The 13052-nt window shown below is 48.9% G+C and overlaps 1 protein-coding gene across 3 annotated transcripts in view; it reads left to right on the top strand.

The window, feature by feature from the left end:
- The window catches only part of Tafa5 (TAFA chemokine like family member 5), a 214351-nt gene that overhangs the window by 21344 nt on the left and 179955 nt on the right, over nt 1-13052 (top strand). The window contains exon 1 of one of the 3 annotated variants that reach the window (XM_060388861.1): nt 653-1287. The exons of the other annotated variants lie outside the window; for them this stretch is intronic. Within the exon in view, the coding sequence (XP_060244844.1) occupies nt 1191-1287 (97 nt within the window). The 5' untranslated portion in view covers nt 653-1190. Of the gene's footprint in view, nt 1-652; nt 1288-13052 lie in introns of those variants that run through there. 3 annotated transcript variants of the gene reach the window in all.

The following is a 13052-nucleotide window of genomic DNA, read 5'->3' as shown; positions in this document are numbered from 1 at the left end:
GCACAGTATTGTCTCAAAGGCTTGTGTGCATGCCACATCTTGGGGTGATGGGGGCCCTGCTGGGTGGGGCCTCTGTCATTTTGTGTGGAGAGGAAGTTCAGCCGTGAACACAGTTCCCTGGAGCTCTGTGTGCCCACAGGGAGTTGATAAAGATGTCCCTACCCCATGCCCCTGGACTGTGACGAAGCTATCCCAGCACCTCTGCCATCTGGAAGCCTGCATGCCCTCTGGACATCCGAGGATTGAAACAGGATGTCCTCTGCATCCTTGCAGCTCGTGAGACTTCATCTTACCAACTCCAGAGGATAGCTGGAAGCCATGCCTCCCTGCCCATGTTCTTGCACTCCATCACCCCAGGGTCAGAAAAGCAGCACTTGGTGGCCAGGGGCTAATACTACAAGGGAATGACGTTCTGGCCTACAACCCACCCAAACAAGATGAGTCTTTGCCCCATTCCAGGCTCGGTGTACCCTGTGGCTCTTGAGACGTGGCTCTGCTATGGTGATTCCAGCACCCTTACCCAGGAGGATGAGTGGGATGCACACCTATGTGCCATGCCAGGGGCCAGGCCCCTGTGTGCTTGTTCCTTGAGGACTCTGGATTTCCTTGTCTTTGTAAACAACAATTTGGAAGAAAGGGGAGGAGGCAAAGAAAGAGGAGGAGGCAGAGAAATGATGTGTTTAGGTCATCAAGTAGATGCTGGAGTTCATTCATCCCAGAGGCCTTCTAGGTTCATTGTACCTCGTCTGGACCAGATTGGAATTTAGAAAGAATAGAGGCAAAGAGACAAGCCCTTCTGGCAGGGACCACGAGGCTGATTCCTGGAGTGCTGCAGCTGAAAATGGGCTCTGCTCTACCTTCCCATAAGGGCGTCTGCAGAGCTTCTTGTTCACCCTGTTTCCTGCAGCTGAAGAAGGAGCCTGCCCCACCTCTATCCACATTGGTCTTCAGAGCTTCCCAACTCAAGGGAATATTTTCTTGACTTGATTCTTCCCCCCAACACTGTGGGAAGGCGGGTAGGTGTGCCTGCTTCACCCAGGATCTTTATGCTCCTTTAATTGGTAGCATGGAAGGGCTTAGCTAGTCCAGATTTGTGCTGGCCTGAGCTGTCACCTACCTCCGAGTTGACACTTGCTTGCTCTTAGTGAGATTTGTGGACACAAGCCTACTTTTCTTGGAGATGGCTAGATATGCTGCACTCTCCCGTGCCTCCTTGGCTTGGGAGCAAGTCCACACTTGCTTCCCATTCATGGGTTTGGGTCCCATGTCCAGTTGTGACAGTTGAAGGTACGTATGGGAAGTAACGTATGGGAATTGGGAAGTACGTATGGAAGTAATCCTCCATGGAGTCAAGTGTGAGACCTCCATGGCAGTCATTGTCAGAATGGCGCATGGATCATTTGTTTAAACAGGTTAGTGTCAGAGTGCAGAGTGGCACTAGGCCACTGAGAGCCCTGTGGGGTCAGGATGGACTTAACTTCATAGGGAGCAGAGCTGTCTGAGGCCTTTTTGCCCTCTCTTTTGGCCCAAAGGAGGAGTGTGTGTTAAAAGACTCAGACCCTGGGTATCAGATTGTGGGCTTGTGTTCCCCATATGACCACCTTGGCAGTGTTTCTTCCTCCCCAGGACCCATCTGAGATCCAGGGAAACAGGTCTTTCCATAGGTAAGTGCCCTTTCAAACTCCCTGTCTTCTCAGCCAGTATCTTCATCACACTAATTGTTATCAGTGCCATCTTCATGGTCATTGCATTATCATCATTACCCTTATCACCATTTTCTACTTCATCACTGACACCTTCATAGCCATTGTCTTCTGCCCTCTCAAACTCTTCAACTTTGTCACCTTTAGCATCACCATCACTGTCTTCTTCACCATTATGATCCTCATCACCCTTGGCATCATCTTCTTTATTGTCATCACTATCATCATCATCATCATCCTTACCACCATCTTCATCATCATATCCTCACCATTGCTTTTTTACCATCATCTTCATGTCATCATCACCATCTTCCTTGCCATCAGTCATAATTTTCATCAGAATCATCATTTTCACTACCAGCTTTTACTTTATTGCCATCACCATTGCCTTTGTTATCATTATCTTCATCTTCTTCATAGCCATCACCTTCATGTCATCGTCATTATCTTCTTTGCCATCACTATCGTTACTTTCATCATGACTATGATCATCACTAATATCATTTGCTTCACTGTCATCATTACCTTCACTATCATCACTTCCATAATCTTCATCTGCACCCTCATTTTCCTTGTCATCAGTATCATCGTTTTCATCACAACCACTATCTTCACTACTTTTACTTCACTGACATCACAAATCACCTTCATCTGCTTAATTCTCTTCATGATGATAATTACCTCGGTCAGGACCAACATCTTCATTGCCATCATCACTATGATCTTCGTCTTCACTATCATCTGAGCACCTGGAGTGTTCACTTACAACATCCAAAGAACAGAGGATGTGTGTGTGTTTGTGTGTGTGTGTGTGTGTGTGTGTGTGTGTGTGTGTGTGTGTATGTGTCTAGATCTAGTCATCTCACTTCTCTAAAAATCTTAAAATCTTGTCTTAGGATTCACCTTATCCAACTCTTTTCAAGCTGAGAGCCATGACCCTTTGCTACTGCCAATGCAGTTCTGTAGAAAGGGTCCTTTTTATAGAAATAACAGTAATAATAATAATAATAGAAATTCCTCAAATTCTTAGACTCCTGTGAGCAAGACACAGATTTCCCCAACATCCATCCTCCCACCCCCCACATTGTCCTATAGTCAAACCCCATGCCAGGCCCTGATACCCACTAGTTTGTCTGGGTAGAGGGCCCTAGATCTTTGATTTCCAGATCTTTGATTCTGCTTCTGTCACTCAGCCTGGCATATCTGAGATTTACCGGATGTTGCCGGAACCCATGCCTCTTCCTTTCTCGGGCTGGTGCAGATTTTTATCTATTCCTCTATCAGAGGACATCTGCGCTGCTTCTAGTTTGGGGTGATTATGAGTAAAGCTGCTGTAAACACTTGTGTATGTGTTTTTGTGAGATTATTAAGCTTTCATTTCTCCAGGGATATATTTGTATATATATTCACAGATATATATATATATATATCCGTGAAGTCAACAGCCCAGTGCAAATTCACAATGTCCTCTGAGGGTGGATGGGAATCAGTCTCCTGCTGAAAATGTTCATATGTATCTGTGTGGAAAATGGGGAAGGTGTAACTGTAATTCCCAGGGTGGTCTGCGAACCTCCCTGAGCGCCAGGTCCTCAGGGATGAGGCTGCTGCCGCTGGTGATAGCAGAATTGGTAAAGCCAGGTTTTTGCTTATTGGACTCTGCATACACATTTACACTAATGCATATATTTAGATAAGAACTCATGAATTTCTCCTGTGATGACCCAGGTCATCCCATAGTTTTCAGGAGCGCCTACTCCTGGAGGTATGAGGAGGACAGGATGGCAGACTTGGCTGAACATCAGCCTGTCCTTGCTTCAAAGCATTCCTCACTCCAAACTGTTTCTATAGTGCACTATAGTGCCTATCTTCAGGGAGGGACAGACTTCATTTTTTATGGGGTGACTAGTCAGATTCTGAAATTGTTCTAAAATGAACAGATATATACTGGAAAGCTCAGAGGTAACCCTGTGCAGAGTTAGGGTCTCCTGTGATGTCAGTTTAGATATCTGCCATAGAGACACTTCTCTAGAACCTTCCTGATCAGAAGAACTAGAACTCTTGACATCTGACCTTTGAAGTATTATTCAGTCTTGGGGAAGCAACCAGACCAGAGCAAGGAGCTAAAGTACTCAGGCCCTGCATCTCTGGCTGTGTTCTTGGTTCCCACGAGTTCCTGTCCCAACACAAGCTCAGCCTCCTCCCTGCCTCTCTTCTTCCTCCCTTCCCTTCAGCCTCTGGGACCAGCAACCCTGCCACATATTGCTGCCAGCTTTCCAGGAGTCTGACACTGACAACTGCCTGCCACTCCTCCTCTGTGGAATGTATCTGCTAATGTCCTCCATCAGGGGATCAGCTAAGTTGTTCTGTTGAGAGACAGGATGCATCCATGAGCATTGTGGGTCCATGTTCTCTTTGGCAACTACTCATCCCTGTAGTGTAGTGGGAATATGGCCACAGATGGTACAACAGGCAGTGAACTGTGCTGCCAAGAGGGATTGTCACAGCCTCGCACTGTGACCTTATTCAAGAACACATATGGTCACATACTTTGTAATGATCTGACCTTACAGTGGAATGAAAGTGACACACGTTCAGTACGGACTGTACTTGAAACTTAAGTTTCACTTCTCCCTGGCTAGTGGTACATGGCACTTACAGAATTCTTTCTGTAGAGTAGGCAGTGGCCTGGAGCCTTAGCTCTCATTCAGAAGTTTGTTCTGGAGGCTTCGGCCTCATTTTGGGAAGCGCAACTCCACAGCATGTGAGCACAGCCCGGGGCCAAGCCAGTCCTCAGTATCTGTCATTGTGGGAGTGTTTACCATGGTCAGCGAGACGCTGGGACATGTTGGGGCCCAATCCTGCAACTGACAAATGTTTGCATCCACTTCCCTTAAGTGACAAATGATGAAAGGCAGCTGGTGGGGCCAGGACAGTGGTGCTGTGTGAGCCTGCTGTGGCAAGGAGCTCATACTCTATCCCAACACCAGCACATGGACTGCCTGGCAGTCCCAGAAGAGATGTGCTATGTTTCTTTCTTAGCTGAAGTCAAGGGCTCTTCTCTCTGGATTAGGAAGTGACTTTGCTAGAGTGTGGCCTCCTGGGCTCCTTCCTTATCTCCAAAGTCAACAGAATGGCTTCTTTCTTCCACTCTCCCCTCCTCTCATCACATCTCAGTCTCTAAGGCTATTCCGATTTTCTTTTCTCTGCTCTGCCCGAGTGGGCAAAGTAGGATCCCCATTCCTGGTAATGGTTGGGAGGAAAAGGGCACCAGAAGGCACAGCTACAGCTGTGGGGGACACACACTCTAGTTCCGGAAATGCAGATTTGATGGCCTTCTGCTTCCTCTGTGTCCTTGGAACTATCCAGTGATAGTTCCTGTCCCCCCGGCCTCATTTTGGTGTGTTTTACAGTCAGGGGTACTTCCTGTGGTCTCACTCAGGTCCTCTTGGCAAAAGGACAGTGGCTTTATCTGACTGGATTCAGCCCTGTGTTCTTTTTCCACATTGCTTTCCTCCCACTGCAGCCCACTGTGTCCCACTCCAGAGCTGGTGTTGTCTATGCCTTTGGTTGTTTCCCTGGAGCCGTTGCCAGGGGACCCACATCCTGTGTCATCAGCTGATGCTAACATTTTATTTTTGTGGGGATGACAGAGAAGGATCAGGTGTTACCTTTAAACCCTGTGCTCAGTTCCAAGGCCTGTCCCCTTGCAGACCAGGACATGCCAAACGTGAGGGCCTCTGCTCACCTCTCACCTTATACAATGCATCACATGGACCATTGCCGCCAGGAGCTCCTGCAGCAGCATCCTCATTGTTCCCTCCTTCCTGGTCCTTACAGGAGAGACAATGTCCCCTGAATACATCTGCATGTTGATCACGCTGTCATTATGTATCTGGGAGTTTTTATCGTGAGAAGAATGAGATAATCATGTTGGTATATACTGAATAGACTTAAAAAGATTGCAAGATGGCACTTTCATTGGAAGAGGGGAATTAGTTTAAAAATATGCTGTCAAAATATGTTGTTCTAAATGCTGAGTTGATGGTTCTTTTGTTTTGCTTTGTTTCTTGAATGTGTCATTAGAAAAAATTAACAATGACATCGACTGTGAGATGGGGACTGCAGTCCTCTGAAAGGGGGAAGATGTGAAGTTGTCCTTGTGATCTTTAAAAAAAGATTGATTTATTTGACTTCAAGTATTCTCTCTCTCGTTATGAGGCCCATCTTAACTTTGGTTGGTTCTATTCTGTGAAAGTCAGATACAGGCATTGAAGAAATCTGGGATCAGGCTTACAGTGTGGTAGCCCGGTCCCAGAGCCCTTCAGCACGGTTCCTGGCCTCCCCATTCCCCCATAAAAACCGTTTCAGCTGTGGGTGGGGACAGATCTCAGCTACAAGAGCAGGCAGTGCTCCTTCTAGGGAATCCCTCTTCTGGAGTTTGCTGTACTTGGGGCTCAGTGGCTCCTGCCCTCTGAGGATTCTGGGAAAGTGTGGGGCAGCACAGGAAGTGCAGGACTTACATCTCTGTATGCCCAACTAGGAGTCTCTGTCTTACCTTCAGTGGCTGTCCTGATGACCCTCTAAAGAAGGCATATGTCCTGCTGGGCACCAGGCCCTTTCCTGGTGGCATCTCATGAGGTCCTGAAAATAGTTGACTGGTGATCCTTTCAACTTCTTGATCTAGACCTTGAAGACCCAGTTCAGGGACCGGTGGTATGCTACCTGGAGGAGAGCACATGGCTGCTAACGCCTTCATAAGTGACACTACAGGCCTGTGCTAGGTGGGGTACCTGCTTGGGGGGATTGGTTGGCCATCTTGAAGCCCTTTTGCCACCTCCTGGGTCTCTAGGTGAGGCTTGCCTTTACATCGGTGGTGGTAGTCAGGGGATTCTGGTTGTAGCATTAAGGGTGCATGCCCGAGAATGTGTATATGTGTACATGTGTGTTCATGACAACACTTACATATGGGCACACACAAGTACACACTAACACAGACACACTTTTGCACAAGCTCACACGGTCAAGGTTCGTACATGCATGGTTACATGAACACACTCTATATATACTAACCAATACTCAGAGGCACACATTTGCACAAACTCACAGCAGCCCATACACACGCATGGTGTGTATGCACATCATCACCGGACAGTCACAGGCACACAGAGGCACAGGCATTCACAAGCACATTTGTGTGTCTGTGTAGGTGTGGTGTGTATATGTGTGAGCATGTGCACGTTTGTGCATGGGTCCATTTGTTCTCCCGCGTGTGCTGAGTGTGACTGTAGAGAGGGTTTGGCTCCATCCTGTCGAGACTCATACCTGCACTTGCCTGCCCTAGGTAGTGGCCTTCGGCCTCTTCCTATTGGCCCTTGCAGGCTAAGGACATGCTGCTGCCTCTGATAAGAAAAGACACACAGAAAGCAAGAACGTGCGGAAAGCAATTGGTTTTCCCTGTGAAAATTGCCCACAGGAAGGATGAGATTTGAGAAGATGCAGTTTTTCCACATCCTTCTTGCCCTCCACTGTTTCCCCTTTCTGTCCTCTAGTTCACCCCCTCCCTCACCTCCTGATGCCCAATGCTGCCCCTCCACAGCCACTTATCCTCCATCTCTGCTCCACATTGCCAGCTCTGAAGATTGTGGAGGAGGCTCAGCTTGGCCAGTCTGGGTTCGTTTGAGTTTGGTTTTCACGATCATGAATGACCATGTGGCTTCAGGAGCAGGAGTCAGAAGACAACTGTGCAAGTTGGGGTTGTGTTGCTCTCCCTGAATTGGGGTAGCAGCTTGGGGGAGTTTGCCTCTTCTACTCCTCAACTCAAACCTCAAATCTTCCCCCCCCCCAGAATATGTGCAGTGCCGAGTTCAGGTGTGGTTGGTTCCCGTGAGAATAACTTTCTCTGATCTGCCCTGGCATCTGCTGGCACTGCCTGCATTTTCTGACTGACAGCCATACTCTTTTTGCACCACAGGCTCTGGGCCTCTGATTGCTCCGTAGTGTAGGGCTGAGGCAAGACTGAAAATCAGCTACCTCCTCAAGGTAGAGGAGAGCATAACAGAGTAAAGGTGATGAGTGCAGCCCCTGGTCACCATACCCATACAGTCTACCTAACTGTACGTCCCTCCCTCCTTGCTATGACCTTGAGTGGGCTCTAAGGATGCTGTGGTGACAGTGGACTGATGAGAACTCCAAAGTCAAAAATGCTTAGAACCAGCAAGGCAGCGAACTTGTTTCCCCTTTGGCTGATGGCTTCATTTGGACTCTACTAAGGGACAGTTGAGGTGAGTCCACAGGGCAGAAGGGAGTCTATACTTAGAGTATCTTCCTTCTCCCATGGCCAGGTATCCATCTTGCTGTAAGTAGCTGAGCTATCCCAGCTACTTTCCTTTCCTTTCCTTACCTTTTCTCAGCTCTCTGGGCAAGCTAGTGTAGCCCCTACACCACCCTGGTTAGCTTATAGAGCCTAGGGCAGATGTTAGGAACACTGCAGGCAGTGAGTCTCAGTCTGTGTTGCCTGCAAAACTGTGGCCAGTCCTTGACTGCACATTCATCCTCCTGAGGGGTCCTGTCTAAGCCACTGCTGGTTCCGTCATGGTGCTGGGACAGTTTAGAGCTGAGGCTGTGTCAGTGCCCCTGAGGTGTGACCATGGCAGGTGGTGCCAGAGGTGGTTGTGTAACTGGCAGTTAACTTGCGATGTTTTAGGTCAACACCAGTGCATTCTGGGCCTTATGAGAAGCTAGCCCTTCTGACAGCTGGCACCTGCCAGAGAGGCAGACTCTGTGGGAGATCTCTGTGCTCAGACTGGACCTCAGCAGCAGTCTGAGAGCTCACCAGCAGACTGTCACACACACACCTGGAGGGTATCTGTACTTCTGTGCTCAGAAGATGCTCAGGGATTAGGAGGTGAGGTGACCGTGTTCAGGAGATGAAGTGCACAGTCAAGAGAATGGAGTGACCACGTGGGACATAAAGTATACAGGCAGGAGACAAGTTATTCAGCTATAAGAGGAGGTAAGCCATCAAGTGAGGGGTCTTGAAAGTTGTGTCCATCCGTGTAAGAATGAGACATCAAAGAAGGAGGCTATACTAGTTACTTGTCTCTGCTGTAACAAAATATCTGACAAGGAGCAACTGAAGGGAGAAAGAGCTCATTTTGGCTCACAGTTTGAGGTAGCAGGAGTCATGCAGCAGCTTGTCATATCACATGCAGAGTCAGGAAGCAGAGGGAGGCGAATGTTAGTTCTCAGCTTCGGTTCTTCTTCTAATTCAGTCCTGGGCCACCACTCACAGCATGCTGACCGCCACAGTAAGGCCAGTCTTACTACCTCAGTTAACCTAATCTAGAAATGCTCGCACAGACATGCCCATTAGCCTGTCTCATGGATGACTCTAGATACTGTCAAATTGGCAATCTTATTAACCATCATGGAGGTGACACAGAAACGCAGGAGATGGAAAACTTTTTTCTCCCAGGATGGTCTGTGGCAGGTGTCAGTGTCAGTGTCCCTGTGGGACTCTGTTGAGTGTGGGCCAGGAATTGTCTATGTTGTCTCCCACACCTTGCCCTGTTCTGGTATGTGGAGGATGGGGGAGTTGCAGCCATTCTGTCACAGTGAGCTTGGCAGAGTAATAGAGAAGAGGGCTCTTGAGGGATAAACTGTCCAGGTGAGTGCTGTAGCAGTCAGGCCAGCTGCTCTTCCCTGGGAACTGGCTCCTCTCAGACCAAGGCTAAAGACAACCCCCATTGTGGTCGTGGGTCCTAGGCTTCCTGGACACTGTCAGGCGGGCAGGAGTAGTTTTACTTCCGCAGCCTTCCCTCCTGGGCTGATGACCTGCACCGCCCGCTTGGTCACCATGGTGACAGGAGGAGGAGGTAAGAGGCGGGGTTCCATCTACATTTTTGCCTGCAGAACAAATTTAGCCTAACTCTCCTTGCTCCTGTGACTTCTACACACATCCTCTGACAAATGGGGCAATCAAGCGGCTTTGTGCCTCTGCCTGGTGCTGCAGTCTTCCTGAGGAAATGCAGGGCTGAGCAAGCCTGAGCAGCCAGCTGGGCCTGGACGGCATAGCCTGGCACCAAGTAGAACCCCAGCAAGAGACTGCTAGCTGAGCATTGTAGCACCCTCCTAGTAGGAAGGACATTCTGTAAGAGATTGTTCTCAGTTCTTTACTAACCAGAGGAGTTAGGGGAACCAAAGTACAGCCAGCGTATCCTGCTTCTGTTTTACACACAGGGAAAAACTGAGGCCAGTCTTGGAGAAAGCAGGCTACTGTCCATTTTCTCCCCTGCTTGAAGTGGAGCAGGAAATCTAAGGCTGCCCCAGAGTTGCCACTGTCCTGAATTCTTCCCAAGGCCTATGGCAGTGGGTCTCCATCCTTCCCATCCAGTTGCTTTTTTTATCACTGAGATCCACTGTCTGGGCTAGGTGTCAGGGTTGTCCTGTTCAGCCTGCCATAGGCTAAACTTCTGTGGTCCTCGCAGAGCAATGCCACAGGAAATTGGCTTGGCCAAGGGGATAATCCCTTTCTGTGCCCCTGGATATAAGAATACAGAAGCCATGGAGATAGGTCCACCAGGGTTCCTAGTGAAAATGGTCCAGGGGTCATGATATCCTGAGTATGTCCAGTGTCTGGGATTTCAGGGAAGTCAGCCAGAGTGAGACTTGAGTAGCTATAGTATATAAGGGTGTTGCAGTGTTTGCAGCTTAGTAATATGGTTTCCTGTGAGTCGTCTGCCTCTTGTGGTCCTTGCAGCTTTCCTAGAGGTCATATCTGTAGTTCTAGGAGCCTTGAGACCACACACAGGCATGTCAGCATGGTGGTTAGGTGCATTCATTGGTGGCTCCACACAGGCTGTGAAGAAGAGCCTGGGACAAGAAAGATAAGGGCACTTGCTCTCTGTCCCATTGAAAAGCACTTTTTTTTTTGTCTGATCCTCAGTCTCTACAGCCAACCCCCACTGGCATGGTACCTGAGTGCTTGTGGTCCCTGTGATGACCATACACCAGGAATGCAGGCAGCAGACTCTCTGGGCCGGATGTGCAGGACAAAGTGGAAGTGGTTGAGATATATCTCATAGTTGAGCCCTGTTCTGCACGCCAACCCAGACTCTTACCTTCTTACACCTGTGAGTGAGGTGAACAGTATCCCCTGGGGGCCTGGAGCCCACAAATCATAGGCACTGTGGGGAAGGGAGAGGTAGGAAGATAAGCCTATCTGCGACAGTGCAGTGACTCTCTGTCATGCCCCGAGAAGGTAGTGTTGGAGAGGTGACTCTCAAGTGGGTGGCAACACAGAGAGCTAATGTCCCAGTGGATCAGTGGGTGTGTGGTGGGGTGGCTGGCTGGCTGGCTGGCTCGCTGGCTGGCTGGCTCGCTGGCTGGTTGCTTGAAGGGATGGATAGATGGATGGATGAGTAGATGGATGGATGCTTGTAGGGATAGATGGATGAAAGGATGGATGGATGGATGTGGGACTATCCCTGCCCTGGTTGAATGTGCTTTTTTGTTTGAGGCTATAGGCCAAGCTTCTTGTCTTCAGGGTGTGGCACTACTAGGCTAGGACAGCAGAGGGTAACTCCCTCTTGATTTCCCCTCATCTCCTCCCAAGAATTCCCTAGCCTTCTGGTAGCTGCAAGAGGGAGTTTCCTTGTCTTCTTAGCAGATGAATACTCCCCTTGGAGGATTTCTCTACAGAGATTATGCAAATGTCTGTGAAGTCTTGGGGCTGCCTGCTAAGAGCTCTATAGCGATTACAGGGACAGGAGTCTAATCTTTGCACTATTTACTTCCTTTTATTTACTCTGTACTTTTTCAGCAGCCCTAACAGCTGCTGGAGGGTGCCTGCCACCCCCCACCTCCAGTCCTTTGCACAAAGCTCACATTTTGGAAATGAGTTCCCCAGAGACTCTCTGCCAAGGTGGCCATAGATTGGCTGGGCTTGACAGAAGTCAGGGAGGTGAAATTGAATGACCTCATTGGGCGAACCCTTGGAGGAAGCAGAGGAACGGTAAGTATGGGCTAGTTTTTTAGCTGGCCACCAGAGGCTAGGCACCAGCCCTATGCCTGCCCCATCACCCCAGCCAATGTGACAGAACCAAGAGGGCCCCTTTAGAATATTGTCAAAGTGCTGTCTTGTCCCCAGCTCTGACTTCCTCTTATCACCCTGCACTGTCCTTTTCTGGAGACTGAGGCCCTGTGCCCTGTGGGTCTCTGATCCCACAGTTTTAGCAATACAAAGTTGCCCAGAGGGAAACCTTGGCTGGACTCTCTTCCTTGTGGGAATGTTTTGACTTTCTCTATAAAACTGGCCCAGAAGTAGGAATGTTTTTAAGGTTTGAGGAAAAATAAAATAAAACAACAGTTCCACTCCATGTGTGTGTGAAGCCTCAGAAAATGTCTCACGCACCACACAGAGAAATACATGCACACTGCTGTCCAGTGGAGCATTGCACACATTTGTGTAAGATGCCGACTTATACCTAGCATGTGCATAACAGAGAAGAGGAAACTATTGCCCTTTGTCAGTCATCCAGGAGTGATGTCAGAGTTTTCTATTCCGTGGGAATTCCTATCCCAGGGTGGGGCGTGATAAGTGCACACACACACACACACACACACACACACACACACACACACCAAGCTTGTGTATGTGTGTGTGTGCACTCACTTCGCACAGCACACAAACATGCACAAAGGACACTTAGAGTTGCATAGTTATGCACGGTTAACGCTCCGTCTTCACCAGACCCTGGCAAAACCTCCACTTAGAATGGTCTGTTGCTCCATGATCCAGACTGTGCTGGTGCTAGCAATGTCTCACAATACCACCTTGCAAGCCAAATAGCTACTGTCTTCTTGAGGTCACCAGTGTGTTCTTCCTTGAGTCGATCAGTCTGGCCAGTGAACAGTTAACACTCCCTCTTAGTAGGAGGGGCTTGGGAAGGTCACTGGACTCTTTGCAGGAGCTCTGTTCACTGCTCCCTGCCACTTGTATGCAGTTTTGCCTTGGGCTTTCGGGGGTTGGTGCTAGAATGTGTATTCTGGGGGAGATAGTGGTGGCTATGGCGACGCCTCCATCCAGCCTGGGTGAAAACTCCCCAGTGTGGCTGCTTTGGAGTCACCCCAGAAGACGGATTACTTTTTTCCATAATCTCTCACCTAAACGCTGCAAGGCCACTAAACTCTTGGGTTCCTCATGATGACCTCTGGTGGGGTCAAACTTTGGTTTGCCGTTAGGACCTTAAAAGGCGTGGGAGAGGATGGGAGATCTTCGTGTCTCCCCCAGCAGGAAAATTTTAGCAACCACCAGCAGTATTTCTCAACATCAAGTACGTTTTCTTCTGA

Source organism: Meriones unguiculatus, chromosome 8 (assembly GCF_030254825.1).
Source record: "Meriones unguiculatus strain TT.TT164.6M chromosome 8, Bangor_MerUng_6.1, whole genome shotgun sequence".
Taxonomy (NCBI): domain Eukaryota; kingdom Metazoa; phylum Chordata; class Mammalia; order Rodentia; family Muridae; genus Meriones; species Meriones unguiculatus.
This window is presented reverse-complemented; position numbering and strand designations above follow the sequence as displayed.